The 22727-nt window shown below is 37.8% G+C and overlaps 1 protein-coding gene across 1 annotated transcript; it reads right to left on the minus strand.

The window, feature by feature from the left end:
• Positions 1 to 4907: 4907 nt before the first annotated feature.
• LOC101689189 (alcohol dehydrogenase 6) lies at positions 4908 to 20485 on the minus strand. The gene is given in 9 exon segments (XM_004748190.1): positions 4908 to 4932; positions 5568 to 5706; positions 9439 to 9571; positions 10783 to 11043; positions 12187 to 12403; positions 12520 to 12607; positions 16691 to 16832; positions 18464 to 18565; positions 20468 to 20485. Coding segments are annotated over 9 exon segments (1125 nt in total).
• Between the last annotated feature and the right edge of the window lie 2242 nt (positions 20486 to 22727).

Consider the following 22727-nt stretch of genomic DNA (forward strand, 5'->3'; position numbering starts at 1 on the left):
TTATGGTTTGTCTCCCTCTCTGGTTTTGACTTATTTTATTTCCCCCTCCCTGTGATCCTCTGCCTTGTTTCTCAAATTCCTCGTATCAGTAAGATCATATGATAATTGTCTTTCTCTGATTAACTTATTTTGTTTAGCATAATACCCTCTAGTTCTATCCATGTAATTGCAAATGGCAAGCTTTCTTTTTTTGATGGTTTCATAATATTCCATTGTATATATATACCACATCTTCTTTTTTTTTTTTTCCAAAGATTTTATTTATTTATCAGAGAGAGAGAAAGAGAGCACAGGCAGACAGAATGGCAGGCAGAGGCAGAGGGAGAAGCAGGCTCCCTGCCGAGCAAGGAGCCCGATGTGGGACTCGATCCCAGGACGCTGGAATCATGACCTGAGCTGAAGGCAGCCGCTTAACCAACTGAGCCACCCAGGTGTCCCTATACCACATCTTCTTTATCCATTCACCTGTTGATGGACATCTAGGTTCTTTCCATAGTTTGGCTATTGTGGACATTGCTACTATAAACATTGGGGTGCATGTGCCCCTTCAGATGACTGCGTTTGTATCTTTAGGGTAAATACCCAGTAGTGCGATTGCTGGGTCATAAGGTAGCTCTATTTTCAAGTTTTTGAGGAACCTCCATACTGCTTTCCAGAGTGGCTGTAACAGCTTGCATTCCCACCAACAGTATGGGAGGATTTCCCCTTTTCCACATCCTTGCCAACATTTGATGTTTCCTGACTTGCTAATTTTAGCCATTCTGACTGGTTTGAGGTGTATTGTATTTCCTTGATGCTGAGTGATGTGGAACACTTTTTCATGTGTCTGTTGGCCATTCATATGTCTTCTTTGGAGAAATGTCTGTTCATGTCTTCTTCCCATTTCTTGATTGGATTATTTGTTCTTTGTGTGTTGAGTTTGATAAGTTCTTTATAGATTTTGGACACTAGCCCTTTATCTGATATGTCATTTGCAAATATCTTCTTCCATTCTGTTGGTTGTCTTTCAGTTTTGTCAACTATTTCCTTTGCTGTGCAAAAGCTTTTTATCTTGATAAAGTCCCAATAGTTCATTTTTGCCCTTGCTTCCTTTGCCTTTAGTGATGTTTCTAGGAAGAAGTTGCTGTGTTGAGGTCGAAGAGGTTGCTGCCTGGGTTCTCCTCAAGGATTTTGATGGATTCCTACCTCACATTTGGGTTTTTCATCCATTTTGAGTCTATTTTTGTGTGTAGTGTAAGAAAATGGTCCAGTTTCATTTTGCATGTGGTTGTCCAATTTTTCAGCACCACTTGTTGAAGAGACCATCTCTTTTTTATTGGACATTCTTTCCTGCTTTGTTGAAGATGAGTTGACCATAAAGTTGAGGGTCTATTTCTGGGGTCTCTGTTCTGTTCCATTGATCTATGTGTCTGTTTTTGTGCCAGTACCATGCTGTCTCAATGATGACAGCTTTGTAATAGAGCCTGAAGTCTGAAATTGTGATGCCACCAGCTTTGGTTTTCTTTTTCAACATTCTTCTGTTGATTCGGGGTCTTTTCTGGTTCCATATAAATTTAAGGATTATTTGTTCTATTTCTTTGAAAAAAGTTGATAGTATTTTAATAGGGACTGCATTAAATGTGTAGATTGGTCTAGGTAGTATAGACATTCTCACAATATTTGTTCTTCTAATTTATGAGCATGGAATGTTTTTCCATTATAAAAATATTTTAGTTATTTATTTGGGAGAGAGAGAAAGTATGAGCAGTGGGAGGAGCAGAGGGAGAGGGATAAGCAGACTCCGTATTGAGTGTGGAGCTCAACATGGGGCTCTGTCCCACGACCCCGAGATCATGACCCAGCCAAAATCAAGAGTTGGAGTCTTAACCAACTGAGCCACCCAAGTGCCTCTAAATTGTGTTTTAATTGTTAGCATATCTCTCTTATAGACATCAAGCTGTACCAGGCATTTTTATGTCTCCAACACCAAGTACATTTACTGAAGAAATGTTTGTTGTATGAATAAATGATTAGTTAAGTGACTATCAGTGTGCCTCAAAAAGGCAAAGAAAAGCTAGTGAATTTCTTCAGTATCTTGTTAGTTGTGGTTGGTTATCTAGTGTAAGAATGTCAGAAATAAGGGGGAGTGATATAATTCTTCTAAAATTATAATATATGTTAGTATCAAATACTCTGCTGGAGAGAATTCTAGTGTTACCTTACAACATTTATTAAGAAATTGAAGTTCATGTATAGGATATGAAAACATTTCAGCAGTTTGTGCCAACACCAGTATAAAGCCTTCCTTGTGACTATGCAGGAGCATATGGTTATCACTTGCAACTTGTCATGGAACATTAATTATCAGTAGTGTTGTTGTAATTGGGCATCTGGATGCATATCATGTGTTAATAGAAGGCTTCGGTTGTATGGACACACATTGTTTGAGTGATAGCTTAGAATGTGATTATTTTTGTTTTGAGGTCAAAGTCTAAAAATTCTTCTTCTTTTTAAAAAAATATTTATTTATTTATTTATTTGAAAGAGGAGGTGAGGAGCAGAGGGAGAGGGAAAGAATCTTAAGAAGACTCCCCACTGAGCATGGAGCCTGACGCAGGGTTTGATCCCATGGCCCTGAAACCATGACCTGAGCTGAAATCAAGAGCTGGATGACCAACCAACTGTGCCATCCAGGCACCTCAAAGCTCTGAAAATTCTCAAGGTTTCTCATTATACAGGCAAGAGGTGTGGACTGTAGTTCTCCCTGAAGGCTAGAATCCCACTGTAGGTCTGGGACTAGAAATCCATAAACTGCCCTAAGAGAGTGACTGTCCAGGGAAGTGCTGCACCCAAGAATGGAAAGAAGTATTTTGCTTTGTGATTGGAACAGGACATTTAAATGTGGCCAACGTGGTAGGGTTTAGACCCGAAACCCAGAACTTAGAGTCCATTCACAGAAAGTTTATGGCGCCAATGTTAGGAGTCTGGTGTAGCCTCCAAGTGAGCAACGGCAGTGAAGGAGTAGGTAGTGATGTGGATAGTCACCAGTACTTGTGTAATACTTTTAGACATGCATCAACAGAAAGAAAAAAAATCTGCATTTTTGCAGATTAGAGAGGATTTCACAATAAGGTATATTATAGAGAGACATTTAAAGTAGCTTCAAGAATTGGGCTTTATTAGAGCAAGGAATATGGACTCTGTTTACAGCCAAACATTTTGGACAGACTCAGACTTTGCATGAACTGAAGATTCCTCCAACATCTCACTGTTAGTAAGGTTAATTTGGGAGGCAGAGCAGGAGGACACCATAGCTGCCCTCTGGGAAGAGGAGAGCACAGCAGTGTGTTGGACATGGAAATTCCAGTTCAGACTTGGGAAGATGGTGAAGAGTCATCCCAAGGCCGAGTGAATAGGTTTGTTAGCACCTATCCCCTCCATCTGCAGGGAGCAGGCACCCTGAAGGGAAGGCAGGATGTCCACCTCATGATGCTTACTGTTTGGAAAGCAGGGTCTCACAAGAGTCCCTTGACATCATGTGATAACCATGATATCCTATCAGAGATAGTATCAGATTATCAGAGATACTAAGTATCAGAGTATCAGAGATACTTAGTATCAGAGTATCAGAGGTACTTAGTATCAGAGATACTAAGGATGTAGCCCACCTTCCTGACCAATCTTAGATCATGAAGCTAGTGGGTTTAGGATTTTTAAAAATGGTATTTTATTTCCTGGTCTCTCAAGGTCTCCTGATGTGTTGGCTCCTGTCTAATTCAGTGGTTCCAGATCTAGGGAAGCCCAGGCTGGGGCAGAAGAGACTTGAACTAGGAAGGGAGCTCCTGTTGTATGTATGGTGGGGAGAGAGTTGAGAAGGAGACTCTGTATCTAGGAGATAGGAAAGGAAGTCCTGTCCCAAGAGGACTGATAATCCTGGTTCTAGGAGAATTAAGAAGGGGTTTAGGCAGGGTGTCAGGGAGCCAGGTTAGAGGGATTGGGTGACACCAACCATTACTGGATCTTGTCTTCCCCTCCTCCACTTCCTGGGGGAAAGAATCTGTGAGACACATTAGGAAGGCACTACACAATTATCCCCTTTCTGTGGAGAGTGGAATAAAAACTAGTTTTGTTGTTTAATACCACAACTGTCTCCCAGGAAGTGTGGATCCTGATAAATAACAAGATTCTCCCCAGCCCACTCCTCCCTCCACCCCCCTTTTTTCCCTGTGGAATCCCTAGATGACTTAGTTATAAGGTCAGGTAATCTGTACCGCTGAGGGCTAAACTCTCCTGGCCAATTGAAGAAGAACTTGAGATTGCTTTGACTGGAGAGAAGAGGGACGTGCCAAAGATGTAAGTGATGGCTTAAGGCTAGGTTACATAAGATGAAATACCACTAGAAGTTTCTCTGAGGGGAGTTGTATTAAGAATGAAATACTTAATGTTCAATGGGGATTTATTTAAGTTGATGTAATGAAGACTGCCACCGCCTTCCATCAGCTTGCTTTAGCCTGAATGTTTTATAAACTCATGAATGGTGAGTTTTGTTTCTTTGGTGTGAAATGAACAGAGCTTACCGGAGTGGGAAAGAAAAAATATTCAAGGAAACATGGGCCGTGAGGTAGAGATGAAAGTGGGAGTATCTTGGGGTGACTTGTTTAAAGGGTCTGGAATTGGGTGATTCAGATCGAACTTAATTTAGCTCTAAAGGGGAGGATGTTACTGGGGGACATTGGGTCACCTAAGAACAATGTTGATGGGGGTAGTGAGGGTAGGTAGAAGCCAGCTATGAGCCTACTGCTGAATGTATCAGGGGCAAGAAATTAGAAACAGTGTTGTGTGGATAATTCTTCTAGACCACGAAAATGATGCAGAGCACAATCTAGTTGGTGAAAGAAACTGCAGATCTTAGTTATATGGCACTGTCCTTAAAGTAGCAGGATACAGCGGATACTGGAAAAAAAAAGTTGAAATGTTTCTAAAACATCTCTTTTGGATTTCAGTTTTTTAACTTTGTAGACAAGTAAGTTAGATTCTCTTAGGTGAGCCTAAAATGGGCAGATTAAATCAGTTGTGAGATCTTTCAAAATGGCATGAACTCCAAGGGTAAAAGAACAGGGATGCAGGCTTAGTCTCTTGTGGGGAATACCAGTGCCCCAATTTATAACTGTTGTCTGGTTTGTGGGCCAAAGATAGACATCAGAATTTAGAATTCTGAAGATAATTTCCCCTTTAATATAAACAAAAACAATAGTGGCCTCTTTATAAACTATGAACTTGAACTTGGGCTAGAATTTTGTGAGCTAACTTCACTAGGTAATCTGTCATGTAAAAAAAAAAAAAAAGAAACCCACTAGATTGTAAACTAAATGTTATTGGTAAGGGCAGTTGAACACTTAAGTATTTTCAGGATTACATATTTTATAAACTGGGAATAAAATAAAATATAAAGCAGAAGGAAATGTTTTACAAATTCCTGAAACCTTAAATTGCAGCCCTTAACTTCCTGTTTACTGCCTCCCCCAGTCCCCACACTTCTATTTCTTGGTCCCAAACACTCAGACATAAAAACTATGTGAGCAACTTGCCATTTTCCAGTTCTCATTAATTCAACTGCTTCATTGATTTTATCCAGATTCAGAGTGTGAGTAATTAGTGGATCTAGATTAAATTTCTTTGCCATGTAATCAGAAACCAGTTTAGGGATGCTCTCTCTGCTTTTCCAGCCTGGAAATACACAGATAAACCATAAATTTTATGTATGAGACTCATCATACAGGAAAGGCAATATAAGGTAACTGCTGGAGGTCCTGGCTTTGAGGGGATCTAAGGATTTCCCATTGATTATCTCAGTCATCCTGGGAATGACTGTCCCAACCATACACCTATGGAGAAGGCTTTTCTTTTGAAGACCTCTGATATTAAGAGGAGGATTTACTCAAAGCAGATAGAACATGGGTCTCATCTTAGATGTTTTTGGTGTCAGGTTGTACTATTTGGGGAGCTGTAAATCCATATCTAATGTGTAACAAAGACCAAAGTCTTGGGAACTGTGAAAGGAAGTAGTGCAAAGGTTGTGCGTGTTTGTGTTTTGATCTGCAGCTTCCTGAAAAAGCCAAATATCTTAAGAACTTTCATCATGGCAGTGATTTCAGTCAAGCTTTGAGGAAAGAATGAGATGTGCTTTACGGAACTAAGAGTTGCACAGGAAAAGAGGGGGTCAGTTAAGGCAATGTAAGCTTGCTGTTCTCTTTTCTTTCTCATGATTTTCAAGTATCATGAGATTCAAGAATCATGATTTTCATGAGACTCAAAAATCATGGTTTTCAAGAAAATACTACCTTTATATTTAGCATTTATACATCCTTATATTTAGTATATTTAGTATACATCCTTATATTTAGTATTGTGCTAAGTAACATGCCTGCTGGGGCACAACCCAGAATTTGGTGGCCTGCTCATTCCTGGAAAGGGTGAGTGTTGTGTAATGGTGCAGGGAAGTAGCAGTGTCAGAACAAGCTTATACTGTGACAGGATCTTGGCAGTTACTTACTTTTCTTGCACTACTTCCTTTCACAGTTCCCATATTCTATATTCTGCATGTAATGCATTATATCACCAGGACTTACTCATTTTTTAACTGGAAAGTTGTACTTCATAACCCCCTTTACCCATTTTGCACACAATCTTCATCCCCTCCGATAACCACAAATCTGTCTTCCGTATCTATGAGTCTGGGTTTTGCTTTGTTTCATTTGTCATGTGGTATTTGTTTCTTTTCTCTCTGATTTACTTCACTTAGCAAAATAGCCGCAAGGTTCATACTTGATATTGCAAATGTCAAGATTTCATTCTTTTTTTTTGGCTGAACAGCATTCTATTATACACACACACACACACACACACACACACACATCTTTATGCATCCATTCACAGACAGGCACTTAGGTATTTCCATATCTCAGCTATTGTAAATAATGCTGCAATGAATATAAGTGTGTCTGTATCTTTTTTGTTAGTGTTTTCATTGCTGGAATTGCTGTATCATATGGTAGTTCTATTTTAATTTTTTGAGGACCCTCCCTACTGTTTTCCACAGTGGCTGCACTAATTTACATTCTCACCAGCAGTGCCACGAGGGTTCCCTTTCTTCCCCATCCTTGTGAATACTTGTTATTTTTGTCTTTTGACACTAGCCATTCTGACTCATGTGAGCTGGTATCTCATTGTGGTTTTGATTTTCATTTCTCTGATGATGAGTGATATTGAGCATCTTTTCATGTTCCTGTTGGCCAGCTGTTTGTCTCCAGTGGAAAAAATGTGTATTTAGTTCCTCTCCCATTTTTTTTTTTTTTTAATGGGATTGCTTGATTTTTTGTTACTGAGTTGTATAAGTTCTTTATATATTTTGGATATTATTATCAGGCATATGATTTGCAAATATTTCCTCCTATTCAGTATGTGTGTATGCAGCCTTTAGGCTGAAAGCAGGAAAATGCTGGACTGCTTGTGCTTGCCAGTTTTAGTCAGGGGCAAGGGAGCACTGCAACCGCCCAAGCTCACAGACTTTAACTAGGTACCAGGAGAACTCCATTCATGATTTCCTTGCCCCAGAGAGAGAACAGGGGAGCACTACAACCACTTGTGCCCTCTGGCCTCATTGAGTGCCATGGGAGTGTGCTGTATACAAGCTTGCTTACCTATGCTAGCAGTTTTGTGGAGAGTACAACAATGGCATTGGCTAGTACCTCCATCACTGAGGAGCTTCTCATCTGGCCCCTGTCCTTCCAGCTGATGACCCCAGATTAGCAAATGTATCTCCCTCACATATAGTTTAGACAGTTTTCAAACTGCTGATTTTTCACTGGGTCTTGGGGTGAGCAAGACCATACATGAGCCTTCTAAGAGAGGAATCTCAGTTTCCTATAGCACTTGGGACCCCCACCTAATGTCAGCCCTGGTGGGTTTTCCAAGCCAGACATTCTGGGGTCTCATCTCATCCTTGTGCAAATCTCAGGGGCCAGGGTGCCTGTTGTAGGGAACCAATCTTTTGCTCTTCTGGAACAAGCGCCTATCTGCTGAGGTTCATCCTTACTGTATATCACTGAAGCAGGGGTGGGGTTTTTGTAAGACCATGTCTCTGCATCTTCTCCCCATGGCAATAGGATCCTTTTATCCTTTGTTGTGTAGAGCATTTCATCTAGTTTTCAGTTTTTAGATCTTTTCCAGAGGGAAGTGATCCGTGTGGGGCTGTAGGCTTGATGTGTCTGTGGGAGGGGATGAGTTTAGGATCTCCCTATACTGCCCTCTTGTATCCTCCCTTTCTTAAATATTGTCATTATTTGAAAACTATTGACCCAGAGGATTATACTGTCTATGGAAGGTATGATTCATTTAATAATAACTATATGAATGCCTAAGTGGCCAGTGATATAGTTTATGGGAATTATTTAAAATACTGGTGATCTTATTTTATAAGAGTTAGCTGAGTATGTGTATTTGGAATCAATAGTTTTCATCTATAAAAGGGGGACAATGCAGTGGTTGTATCCAATTATTACAAATGGAAGAACTGAAATTTTTAATTTAAACTGGATTATTTATGTACTTGTTTGTTTGCTTTTGCTAGCCCTGCCATTTATCTACTCTTCATAAATGAATTGGGTAAGACTCTTAGTGTCTATAACAATACATTGCCATAGCTAATTTGGAGACCACAAATAGCTCACTGGTCCAAATAATTCAGATAGCTCCTAATCCTTATCTCTTCTGCTCCCAAATTCAGATTGTCCCAAATTTCTGGATAAAACATTTCTTCTTAAATAATAGATTACTTGCTTATGAGTCCAGAATCCTAAGCAGATTTATTTAGTTTTCTACTTTCTTAATTTTCTCAATAAACTACTCTTTTAAAGTATATTAGAATGCAGGTTCTAGGACAGGCTTAAAAAATGGAAAATCAAAGGATTCTATGAAAAAAATTTTTTTCTGGGAATAATTCTCATTTGCTTTATATTGGTAGTATTTCTTTTTAGTCACTAATCCATTATGTTTAATATCTTTTGAGTTGATATAAGGCTTACATTAGTCAAACAGTAGTAGTTCAGTATATTCTTCAAAGAATCTCACTTGGCAGATATATAATTCAATTGAAGTATAGTTTTTGATCACAATATTGCCTTTTCTTTTCAACTTATAATTTGTAATAAACTTTGGACACCAGTTTCTTTATTAATCAACAAAAAGCTTACCAAGAAGTAACTGTAAGTTTCAATAAAATTAAAAAAGTAACTGTATACATCAAATATCCATCTCCCTATCTTGGATATTTATGTGTTGAAACAAAAACTGTAATCTAAAGTTCTTGTTTTATTTCCTTCTTAAGCATTTATGACACATTTCTCTACTTATCATCTCTAAAACCTCATGCATTTTCCCTCTCCCCTGTTTCATCCATACCTCCAAAAATGGTTCCCTTCAAAGAACGTCCTGAAAGAAACAATAAGCCACTGATGTTGAGACGGACGCCTGCCAAGAACCCAACAATCACACAGACCCCATGGCTCTCGTGGCACAAGGCCAGGGCAGCTTCCTGTTGTGAAGCAATGCAAGACAATGCAAGAGTTAAAAGATGTACTTGAGAGTTGGACCTAATTTCAGATAAACTGCTAAATGGTCTGTGATCTTTTCTGATGCTCCATGACCTCATTTGAAATAACATTTATCTCACAGGGATTTACTGAAATGACATTGCATGATGCCTAGTGTAATACCTGGCACTTTAAGACTCAGTAAATGGAAATTAAAAAATGAAAATACTAAACACACCCGTGGTGGTAACAACAACAGCAACGATAGTAATAATTTTTATGAGAACCATTACTAATATGGGTGATTTGTTAGAATTGACTTTTTCTTTTAGACATTGACGAGTACAGCTGGAGAGTTGTATAACATCTTGTATTAACCAAGTGATAAACAGACATGTTCCCGTTAGTTATTTTCAAAAGCTGTTTCTCATAGCAAAACTATCTGTGGGAAAGACTGTGAGAAAGATTTGGTTATACATTTTTACACACGAGGGAGTTCATGTGTAGTGAGGAATGAAAACATTTTGTAAGCTGAGGAAAGCACTGAGATTGAAAGAGACGGTGATTGGGTTTTCATACAGCTAACTAGAACACAGAGTCATGCAATTCAATAGTATGTTATTTCTACAAATCCTCAAGGAAAGCATCAGATTGTGAAATAACTCCCTCTACATTTATATTCTTATATAAACCATGTTCAGCTGGAAAAACAACTACTGCTTGCTTCACTTTTGAAATGAATCCATCTAATCAAATTGGCTAATATTTTCTTTGGAAGCTTACTCAGATCTACCGTGAAAGACTGCTCAAAGTGCAAAGCTCATTCCTTTATACGGTGGTTAATCCAGTACTACCCTTCTTTCTTAACTCTCCTGGCTTGGAATCTGTAGTTACCAGGTTGTTGTTCATGAAATAATTCAGTGAGAATTCTTTACAAAGCTTTTCTGTACTGCCTGTTGGAGGTTGTCTTCTTATTTGAAGGAATGGTATGATGGAAGAGAGGGAGAAATCTCAGTATGGGAGTTCAGTGTTGGAGTAGTGAATAGATTTGTAGGAGTGGACAGAGGATACCAGCTGGGATGTCATGGGGGCACAAGGAAAATTAAATAATTTAGAGGAAATTAAATTAAAATCTAAATTAAAATTCAATTAAAATCTAAACTTACGACGGGCAGAAATACTGGTTATTTTCCCTCGGGAAAAAATCACATACCACAGTTTCTGGATTTCCGATGACCTCAAAGCAAAATTCCACACCAGCACCTGTCATATCAAATAAAACTTCTTGGATGGGCTTCTTGAAGTCCTGTGGGTTGATGCACTTAGTGGCACCCACTTCCTTCACCTTCTCAAATTTATCTTTGTTGATGTCCACCCCAATGATCCTGGCTGCTCCTGCTGCTTTACAGCCTATGATCACAGACAGGCCGACTCCTCCAAGGCCAAACACCGCACATGTGGAACCTGGGGTCACCTAAGCACACGAAGGCAGAAAACAAAAGCAAAGGGGATATGTGTCTTGACTCAGTTGGAAAGAGCCAAGTCTGTATATACTTTTTATGAGATATAAGCAAAGGACATTTTCAGATAAAACTCATTGTAACTGAGAGTTTTAGTTTCTGAGGGTATTTCTAGATGTGGAATACTGTTTGCTAGAGGAGCAAAAAACTGCCTGTAAATACAATTTTAAGTTCTGGGAGTTAACATGAGTAGAAGCAGTTTAATGAAATTTCATTGGATCTTAAGACTTACTTAACAGAATATTTGATTCCAGTTATTTTTGAGTTTTTAAAAACCATCCTCATCTATCTCCATGCAACTCTTCATTTCTCTTTTCCTTTGGAAAACTTTGCATCCCTTTAAATGTCAATGCAAATAATAAGCAAAGGCTTATTTTGGGGGGGGGTCCAAAATGAGACTATTTCAAATAGAACCCCTTCTGTCCTATTTCTCTAGGATGGGGACTAACAGACTTTAGAGTAAAACAAAGTAATGAAGTTCAACAGCTATTTACAAAAGGTAGCTGGGAAGGTTTGGGGGATGTCTCAGAAACAGTAGTTCCCACTACTGAGTAGTTCCCATTCAGTAAGAGTGGGATTACCTGACCAATTTGTCTTATATAGCAGTATCTCCTCTGCCACCTGGTCTTTTTGCTATCCTTTTATTTTTATGAGCACTTGACTTTCCCCTGATACATTATACAACAGAATAGCAGCTCAGTGAGTTTTGTTAGCTGCCGAATGCCAGCACCTGGAGCAATGAATGACTCCATAAATGTTTGTTGAATAAAAACAAAACAAAACAAAAAGGATGAACTGGAATGTGGAAGAACACAGTAATTTTGCTGTTTTATGTTTAACTCCCAGGAATTCCTGGTATCTCCACTTGTGACTGTCATCCAGACTTGATTTGCTACTTACCACTGACCAAAAGGGAATGGGAAAGATATTGAAGGGTGTAAGAGGATGACCAGACAGTAAGGAACTCAGGGATGTTTAGAGGAAGGTTTGTGATTCTTCCTCAGGTTGTTTGGTTAAACATGCCCAGCCAGGTGCATGAGGATTTTCATCTCCATCGACCAAGAATTCCGTTCATACCTGGTATAAATGCTCCTCACCTTGGCAGTATTGATTACAGCACCATACCCGGTGGAAAAACCACAGCTCACTAGGCATACTTTCTCCAGAGGAGCAACTGCATCAATCTTGGCAACCAAGATTTCTTTTATCACTGTGTATTCAGAGAAGGTGCTTGTATTTGCAAAGTGATACACTGGTTTTCCCTTGCAGGCAAACCTACTGGTACCATCAGACATCAGGCTGGACTCTGACTGTCTGTTATAGACAAAAACAAAACAAAACACAAAACCAAATTTTTCTTTTGAATTAGAAAGCTTAGTTTCCTTCTAAGGAAATTGAATTTTTCAAAAAGAATATTAGTAAAACCTTACTTGGTTTGTATACAAAAATTATCCCCAGGATTAAGGCAAGAGGCACATTCTCCACACTGCGGTAGAAAGAGTGTGATAACTTTATCTCCTGAAGAAGAAAAGCATTTATTAGGTTATTATTTTTCCAAGTAAAGATATAGCTGACTTTCAGGACTTCACCAACAAAACACCCAAGAAAATATGGTAACTGTGAATTATTTCTGCATTTAATGGTGCTCAGTTTTGTGGAAAATATCAAATACTTATGAAAAGAGGGGATGTCTTCATCTGTGTCTAGCCCTGGGCTCAGCAACTGAATGTCAAGGAACTTGCCATCCTGTAAATTCCTCTTGAAGTCAAATGATTTTGTTATGTAGTCATTGAGCCATGCCTTACTTTATATTTTCTATACAACTTCTGCTGTGAAGGATTGGATGTAAAATAGAATGGATTCTAGTTCAGAGAATAAGTAAAGAGTGTCTCTTTACTCTCCTCTGTGTTTTAAATCAGTCCTTCTTGGCGGTGGTTCCTCTAATAATGTGCAAAGTATAAGAAAAAAAGTTCAGGCAGGTTCCTCTAGTAATGTGCAAAGTATAAGAAAAAAATTAGAGTAACTTGCTTGTAATGGACTTACTGACTTGTAATCATACAACCGCATTATCTATTATTGTAGAGGAATTTGTTTCATATTTTTAGTTAAGAACACTTACAGGATTTGGACTTTATAAATTTACTTTTAGTTTTTAAAAAGTATACATGCATATGTCAAAACATTTAAATTTCACAAAAGTGTAGTTTATGTTCTTATCAATGGTATCTTTCAGAGTTGTAACCCATTTCAAAATATAAAGGCTAACATATGGCTTATCCTCTTTGTAGGTCTTACTTTTTTACTTAACAATAGACCTTGGAGATTTAGTGATTTTTGTTTAATAGTTACATAGTTTTTCTGTCGTATAGATATATCATCATTTATTTAACCAGTTCTTTGGACACTGATAGACATTTAGGTTTTTTTCCTAAACAGTCATAACAAGTAACAATGCAATGAATATTTTGTGCATACATGAGCTGTGGTAGGCAGAAATTTAAAAAAGTGCCCCTCCAAGAGGTCCCATTCAAATCCCCAGAAACTGAATGTGTTATCATGCCCATGAATATGTTACAGGGGAAAGGGGGTTTTGCAGATGTAATTAAGTTCATTGAGCATCTGACATGAAAATAGGGAGATCATCCTAGGTTATTTAGGTGGACCCAAAGTAATCACATGAGCCCTTGAAAGGAGACAAGAGGAAAAATCAGAAGAAGACAAAGTGATTGCAAGGTTGAGTAGGATTGGATATGCCAGTGCTGCCTGGAGACTGAAAATGGGCAAAGGGCCACATGAGAAGGAATGTGAACAGCTTCAAGGAGCTGACAGTGGCCCTAGCCAACAGCTGTTCAGCTAACAACCTCCAGGAAATGCATACTGACAACAACTTGAATGAGCTTAGAAGTGGATTTTTCTCCAGAATCTCCAGATGAGAACCCAACTGATCAACACCTTGATTTTAGCCTTGTGAAACCCTAAGCAGGGAACTCAGTCAACCACCCAGACTTTGGACCCACAGAAACTGTGAGATAATAAAGTTGTTTTACTTTAAGCTGCTACATTTGTGGTGATTTTTTTTTAACATCGTTAATAGAAAGCTAATCCATGAGTATAGAACTATAGAATGACTTTCTAGAATTGGAAGTATTGGATCCAAAATATACACATTTAAATGATGTTACATATTGCCAAATTCAGAGTTGTACAAATTTACTTTCTAGATAATAATGTTTGAGGTAGCTATTTGCCTGCACTCTGTCAGCCCTACATATTACCAGAATTTTAAACCTTTGCTTATTTGTTAGATAAACAGTGTTTTCCTCCTACACTGTTGGTGGGAATGTAAGCTGGTGTAACCACTCTGGAAAACAGTATAGAGTTCCTCAAAAAGTTGAAAATAGAACTACCCTACAATCCAGCAATCACACTACTGGGTATTTACCCTAAACATAAAATGGAGTGATCCAAAGGGGCACATGCTTCTGAATGTTTATAGCAGCACTGTCCACAATAGCAAGACACGGAAAGAGTCTAGATGTCCATCAACAGTGTATATATACACCACAACAGATGTGGTGTATATATACAATGGAATACTATGCAGCCATCAAAAACTGAAATCTTGCCATTTGCAGTGCTGTGGATGGGACTGAGAGTATGATGCTAAGCAAAATAAGTCAATCAGAGAAAGATAATTATCATATGATCTCTCTGATATGAGGAATTTGAGAGGCGGGGCAGGAGGTCATGTGGGGAAGGGAGGGAAAAATGAAACAAGATGGGACCAGTGAGGGAGATAAACCATAAGAGACTCTTAATCTCAGGAAACAAACTGAGGGTTGCTGGAGGGGTGGGGAAGAGATAGGGTGTCTGGGTGATGGACATTGGGAAGAACATGTGCTATGGTGAGTGCTGTGAATTGTGTAAGACTGATAATTCACAAACCTGTACCCCTGAAACAAATAAAACTTATATGTTAATAAAAAAAGCAAAAGCAAAAACAAAAAGCCAGTATTTTACCATTGTATTTTGTTTTAAACATTTTAAAATTTAAATTTGATTAATTAACATATAATATATATTTGGTTTTAGAGGTATAGCCCTGTGATTCATCAGTCTTACATAATACCCAGTGCCCATTGTATTTTAAATTTTTATTCAGTATGTTTGAGGTTAAGCAACTTTTCATGTGTATATATGTATTTTCTCCAAAGGAAATATACATTTCCTTTGGCTATTTTTCTACTTGGCTGTTTTTATCAAATGGCTTTTAAAAAATTCTTTATATATTAGGGGAATTTGCCCATTGTCATATTTGTTGTTGATTTTGGTGTTTTTTTTTAAGATTTTATTTATTTATTTGACAGATCACAAGTAGGCAGAGATGCAGGCAGAGAGAGAGGGAGAAGTAGGCTCCCTGCCGAGCACAGAGCCCAATGAGGGGTTTGATCCCAGGACCCTGAGACCATGACCTGAGCCGAAGGCAGAGACTTAACCCATGGAGCCACCCAGGTGCCCCGGGGGTTATTTTTTATAAACAAAATTTCAAGAACTTTTTATGGTGTTAATTTAATCGATGTATTATTTCATATCTTCTAGATTTTTTTGTGTTGATTAAAATTTCCTTCCTTTCCCTGAGGTAATACAGTGTTCTCTTATGGTATTTCTTTTTTTTTTCAAGACTCCATTTATTTATTTGAGAGAGAGAGAGCACAGAGGGAGAAGAAGGAGAAGCAGGCTCCCTGCAGAGCAGAGAGCTGGGTGGGGAGGTTCCATTCCAGGACCCTGAGATCATGATCTGAGCTGAAGGCAGATGCTTAACTAACTGAGCCACCCAGGTGCCCCTCTCTTATGGCATTTTATAGCACTTCTGCAGTTTCACTTTTCACATTTAATTCTTGGGTTCATAATGTGTATTTCCTTGACATAAAGAATGTAATAGCAACTCAACTTACTTTTTCCCCAGATGACTATCCAGTTGTTTCAACATCATTTACTGAGTAATCCACATTCTCCCCCTCAAATTTGAAAGCAAAACCAAACCAAACCCTGTGTTAAATTGGGTTTTGGAGGGGGTAGAGGGAAGGGTGAGTAGGTATTAATGTGGTAGGTGTTAAGGAGGGCACGTATTGCATGGAGCACTGGGTGTGGTGACTAAACAATGAATTTTGGAACACTGAAAAAAAAAACAAAATAAAATTTAAAAAATTAAAAAAAAATTCTTTATATATTTGATCTAATTCTGGACTCCTTCCCTCTTTTGTTCCACTACTGCATTCAGCTATTTATTATATGCTTCATTTTAATAATTTTCAACAGTTTTCCTCAGTTTCCTTTTTTATAAATTTTTGCCTCATTTGTACTTTATTTCAAGTTCAGTTTATTACATTCTACTTGTTTTTATTAATATCAAAATAGGAATGCAAATATACATTTTGTGTTTTTGTGTAACTTATAAATAATGATCCCTCCTTTCCTATGAAATGGGCAACTTCTCACATTTTGTTTCCAATTGAGCTTAACATTTAAGAGATGCTTGTTATTTTCCTGATGGGGGTTCTAAGTTGCTGCAATTTCCTAGCTCCCAGTGCTAATTCATACCTGTTTTCACTGTGCTCACTCCTTCTCCCACACTCTCAACTATTCCAGCTGCTTAGTGGCCTATAATGACAGGATAATGGTTGTAAAAGATTTTATTCTCCAACATTTTCATCTCTGAACCACAGAGCCCCGTGGCCACAATCTATATGGAAGGCAAAAAGTAAGATGGTTTTCTCAGTGTCAAACAAAGGTGTTTCAGAATTGTTAATCTTTTTTTAATGTTTTTCTAAAAATTTAAATTCGATTAATTAACATATAATATATTATTTGGTTCGGGGGTACAGGTCTGTGATTCATCAGTTTTATATAATACCCAGTGCTCATGACAACACATACCCTCTCCAATGTCCATCGCCCACTAACTCATCCCCCTACCCAATTCAAAATCAGGGAAATACAAATCAAAACCACAATGAGATACTACCTCACACTAGTCAGAATGGCTAAAATGAACAAGTTAGGAAACGACAGATGTTAGTGAGGTTGTAGAGAAAGGAGAACTCTCCTATGCCATTGGTGGGAATGCAAGCTGGTGCAGCCACTCTGGAAAACAGCATGGAGGTTCCTCAAAAAGTTGAAAATAGAGCTACCCTATGACCCAGCAATTGCGCTACTGGGTATTTACCCTAAAGATACAAACGTAGTGATCTGAAGGGGCACATGCACCCAAATTTTTATAGCAGCAATGTCCACAGTAGCCAAACTATGGAAAGAGTATGAATGTCCATCGACATATGATTGGATAAAGAAGATGTGGTGTATATATACAATGGAATGTTATGCGGCCATCAAAAATGAAATCTTATCATTTGCAATGACATGGTTGGAACTAGAGAGTATTACACTAAGCAAAATAAGTCAGTCAGAGAAAGACAATTATAGTGTGATCTCACTGATATGTGGAATTTAGGAAACAAGACAGAGGATCACCGGAGAAGAAATGAATTATTAATCTTTTAAAACTTTTTATGAGTTTGATACACTGCATTAATTTTAATGCATTTATTTCTTAGATTTAATTGTAGAGAGGGGTCAATAATAATTTGTTTAAAGCAATTCAGTGGTTTTCATTAGCTAATTTCAGAAGCAAAATGATGATTTAAGACTTACATAGGTTCAGAAAAGACATCTGTACAACTGTAGTGTACATCAGAGGTCTCACTTGTCCTTCATTGAACCTTGTGGGTAGGAGTATGGAGGAGGAAGACCAATTATAGAAATGAAATAATTGGAACCCAGAAAAGCAAGAGATGTTTTCTATTATAATTGAAGACTTAATTTATTTCACGGTGGAGGGGGCTTTAGGGTTGTATTAATCATACAATATGGTTTATGGGTAGAAGCTTCTTTTAATTAGTAGTTAGTATTATAGTTGTAAATAAGTATCCTTTATGCATTTAGCCTATGCTATATCTTCCCAATCTTTTGTCTGGCTGGATTAAAAGACTGATGAAGTGACGTCTGCCTTCAGCTTGTGTCGTTGATCTCAGAGTTCTGGGATTGAGCCCTGCTTCAGGCTCCCTGCTCAGTGGGGAGCCTGCTTATCCCTCTCCCACTCCCCCTGCTTGTGTTCCCTCTCTTGCTGTCTCTCTCTCTCTGTCAATTAAATAAATAAATAAAATCTTAAAAAAAAAAAAAGACTGGTGGAAATGGAAAAGAAATAGCAGAGTATGTAGCTTTATTTCTGAGTTGAGCATTGCGAAAAGAATGTGTAATTTACAGTTAATAGCTTTGATTTTTGGTGTGGAAATATGATTTTTTTTTTTTTTTTACCTTTATGCGAACTTCCTTTGCCTTTGGTGGGGCAACTTCTACCTCCTTGATGGAAAATGGTGCACCAGGCTTCCAGAGTATGGCTGCTCTGCACCTAATGGTCTGGGAAATAGAATATGGGGGCAGAAAGGGAAACTTCTTAGGCCTAAGAGCTGGGGAATTCCTATATTAATGAATATTAGAAGGTTTAGTTCAGTTCTACACTCAGAACTGAAAAAAATAATCATTGCTTAAATATATGCTATATGTAGTTTCTAAATACCAATTCAGCTTTTCTTGTGCTATCAGTTTCTATATTCTAGTTATTTTCACAATACTAATTATATAATGCTATACAATAAGAGGGTAGATGTCCTATTTTTGATGTTTGTATCAAGAATGAAGTTGTCCAGTGGCTGTTTCGGCATGAGGATGGCATTTGCATTGTGGGAATTTATGTGATCCTAGGTATGGGAGATCATCAGTTTTGGGGTAGAGGGGTCAATTATGGAGCAGGGAATGGAGACCATTAGTTGTGGTAGTTCATCACATGGTGGTGGTCACTGGCAATCTAAGGTCAGAAAAGTTGTTGGTGGCAAAGTAGTATTTAGGGGTTCTCATTTCAGTCTACCCCTATACTTGCTATAAAACCTCTTCCTATGTTGTTTTACCTTTCTTTTTATAGATTCAACCACTACCTTTTTGGAGATGACTTTGTCAGTCTGTATCTATAGATAAACTTGACCCTAAGCTTTAGACTTATTTATTCATCTCCTATTTAAATGTCCTATAGAAACATTTAAACATGAACACATTAGGGGTGCCTGGGTGGCTCAGTTGGTTGAGCGTCTGACTCTTGATTTCAGCTCAGATCATGATCTCAGGGTCATGGGATCAACCCTGCGTCAGGCTCCATGCTCAGTGCAGAGTCTGCTTGAGATTCTCACTTTCTTCTCCCTCTGCTCGCCCCCCTTACTCTCTCTCTCAAATAAATAAATAAATCTTTAGAAAAACAAAAACAAAACATGAACACATTATTTCTTTTTCCCTCCTTCTGTCCTCTTTTCACCTTCCGTTCCCTTTCCCCTCCTCAATGAGTGGAGGACACAACATATAATCTATTCCTCCCTCTGTAGTCTCTGTTTCAATGAGTGGCCATGTAAAGTATTCATTTATGTAGGAAAGAAACCTGGGAAGTATCCTTAGTTTATCTCTCTCCCTCAACCTCCACAATCTACCACTTTCTGGGAACTTTTTCCTTTTCTCTACTCTTGCCACCACTGTGTGGTCCACATCCTCATTGCCCTTCACCTAGCTTGAGTTCATCAATTTCAAATCCATCCTCTATGCTATTTGCCATCTGCACTATAATCCTGATCGTGCTAATCTTCTGCCTAAAAGTGATACTCTGATTGTTTATCAGGATCCATTGACATGATCTATGGGGCTCTCCATGATCTTCCAATCAGTGTCTCACACCTTTCCTCTGGTCACTTCCTGCCTTAGATTTTACCCTCCAAGCACAGGAAAATATTCTGGAGATTCTTATGTGGTATATCTTTCTTGTTTCTATGTTGCTCCTCATGCTTTATCTGACTGCACAACTGTCTTCTCCTGTACGTGGCACATTCTTCTGCAGGTTTCCTCTTAGGTGTCACCGTCTCTGGGAAGCAATGCTAGGTTAGGAGCACTTTGTTCTCTCTTTTTCTACCCTTGCACACTCTTTTATAATGATTCTTTTATAATTACTCTATCTCCTTGTGAAACCACTGAAAGAGGGGATGTCTCTGACTCTGGAAAATTTGACATAGGACTTAATATATTGATTAATGATGAAATGAAAAAATGAAGAAAGGCAAGTGCTTAAAAGGCATAAAATAAAAGGGAGTAGAGGAGCGATACTAAGATCAAGATAGTCTCCTACTTTGAAAAATATAGATACTGTTTGGGTGATGAGGTGTAGGCGAATAAGCAAGCACAGAAGCTGACACAATCATGACACAATATAAAGAGAAGACTACTTACTTTCCCTGTAGTACTCATGCTGCCCGTTTTGGGGTTCTTCTCTCCACAAGTGAATGTATTGAGAAAGGAGGGATTCTGGCTATAGCTTTCACTACGGGAAGGTTAGTATTACACAAGTCACTGGTTAGCCAAGAGGTTGGGTCATGAGTTTTTTTGTTTTGTTTTGGTTTTTAAATAATAAGGCCATCATTATGGCCAATGCCTGGAAACTGAGATTTTTCCATTTCCTTGAGGGAGGTTTTCCTAAGTATAATCTAAATAGATTTAGCTCAGTGAAAAAACATAAAATGTGAAATTACCTGAACTTCTTTTCTTTTCACAGTCGTGAAAGTCGTGAAGCTTCTCTCTTAGTACACCTGTTGAATTTTAAATTTGGTCTTTTAAATGTCCAAGTTTAGCATTTCTAATAGAGCTTACAAAATTGTTTCTTTTATGTTGCTTTTCAAATGCAAATATGATTGTCTGTGTCTCTAAATTTGAGTAATCCTTTTGATTTTCCAAACGTGTGTCACATTGTTGAGCATGTGACTAGACAGTTTTATCTGGTAGTTTAGCATACACTCTCCACCTCTTGGTATGCTGAACTGGTTACTCAGAGAGAGCAAACTCAATTTGCATAATGATCCTGACAGTCCGATTTGAATTTAAGATAAACCTCTGTATGTGGACTAAGAGAGTCTTGACCAAGACCCAGGACCTTGGTAAACAATGATGGGAACAAGTAAATACGTCTCTTGTGACGGGAAGAGAAGAAGAGTAAATGCTGTTCCATGTCAACTGCTGTGATCATAAGATTTTTTTTTATCATGTTGATACGGTGATTTACACTGATTAATTTCTTGATATTGAACCAGCTTTACCTACCCAGAACAAATTGCACTGGGCATCCAATTCCTTTTCTATAATCCTGGATTTATTTTGCTAATGTTTGTTAAAGATTTCTATGTCTCTATTCATGAGAGTTACTGGTGTTAGTTTTTCTTTCTATGTGCTGTCTTGGTGTGATTTTGGTATCAGAGTAATACTGCACTGACCCTTTCACTGCAGATGTTTGAACTGTGTGGGTCCACGAATTTTTGTTGATAAATGTAGAATAATAGTGTAAATGTATTTTCTTTTCCTTATGATGTTCTTAATAACACTTTCTTTTTTCTAGCTTTATTATAAGAATATAGCCTATAATACACATAGCATATGTAATATGTGTTAACTGACTGTTTATGTTATCAGTAAGGCTTCTGGTCAACTGTAGTTAAGTTTTTGGGGAGCCAAATTTATCTGCAGATTTTCAGCTGCACTGTGGTGGTGGGGTGTCTGTGCCCCTACCTCATGTGTTGTTCGAAGGTCAACTGTAATTTTGAGAAATTGATCCCTCCTCTTCTGTTTTCTGGGAGAGACTGTGTAAAATAAGTGTTAATTCTTTAAGTATTTGGTAGAATTCTGCAGTGAAGCTATTTGGGTCTACAGATTTCTTTTTTGGGATTTCTAAATCATGCATTCAACTACTTTAATATTTGTAAGGTATGCAAATGATCGATTTTATATCTGGTGAGTTGTGATAGTTTTTTAAGCAATTAGTTTGTTTTATCTAAGCTGTCAAATTTATGTGTGTAGAGTTAATAGTATTCCCTTCTTTTTTTGTATTAAAGTATAATTATATACAGTGTTATATTAGTTTCAGTATAATATAATGATTTAACAATTATATAACTTTTTCACTGCTCATCAAAATAAGTGAACGCTGAATTCCCCTTATTGTTTCACCCTTCCTCCCACCTACACTAGTAGTTGTCACCACTGATAACTACTAGGTTTTCTCTGTATTTAAGAGTCTGTTTTTTTTTTTTTTATTTGTCTTTTTGTTTGTTTATTTTGTTTCTTAAGCTCCACATATAATTGAAATCATATGGTATTTGTCTTTCTCTGACTTATTTCACTGAGCATTATATCCTGTAGGTCACCCATATTATTGCAAATGTCAAGATCTCATTCTTTTTTTTTTATAGCTGAATAATATTCTATTGTGTATATATATCTATATTTGTTCTTTATCTATATACATGTATTTATATCTTTATCTATTCATCTCTTGATGGATACTTGGGTTGCTTCCATATCTTGGCTATTATAAATAATGTTGCCCTAAACATAGGGCTACATGTATCTTGTTCCTGACCTTAGAGGAAGAGCTCTGTTTTTTGCCATTGAGTATAATCTTAGCTTCTTCTTCTTCTTTTTTTTTTTTTTTAAAGATTATATT

Source organism: Mustela putorius, unplaced genomic scaffold (assembly GCF_011764305.1).
Source record: "Mustela putorius furo isolate JIRA1106 unplaced genomic scaffold, ASM1176430v1.1 tig00003871_pilon_pilon_pilon, whole genome shotgun sequence".
Classification (NCBI taxonomy): Eukaryota; Metazoa; Chordata; class Mammalia; order Carnivora; family Mustelidae; genus Mustela; species Mustela putorius.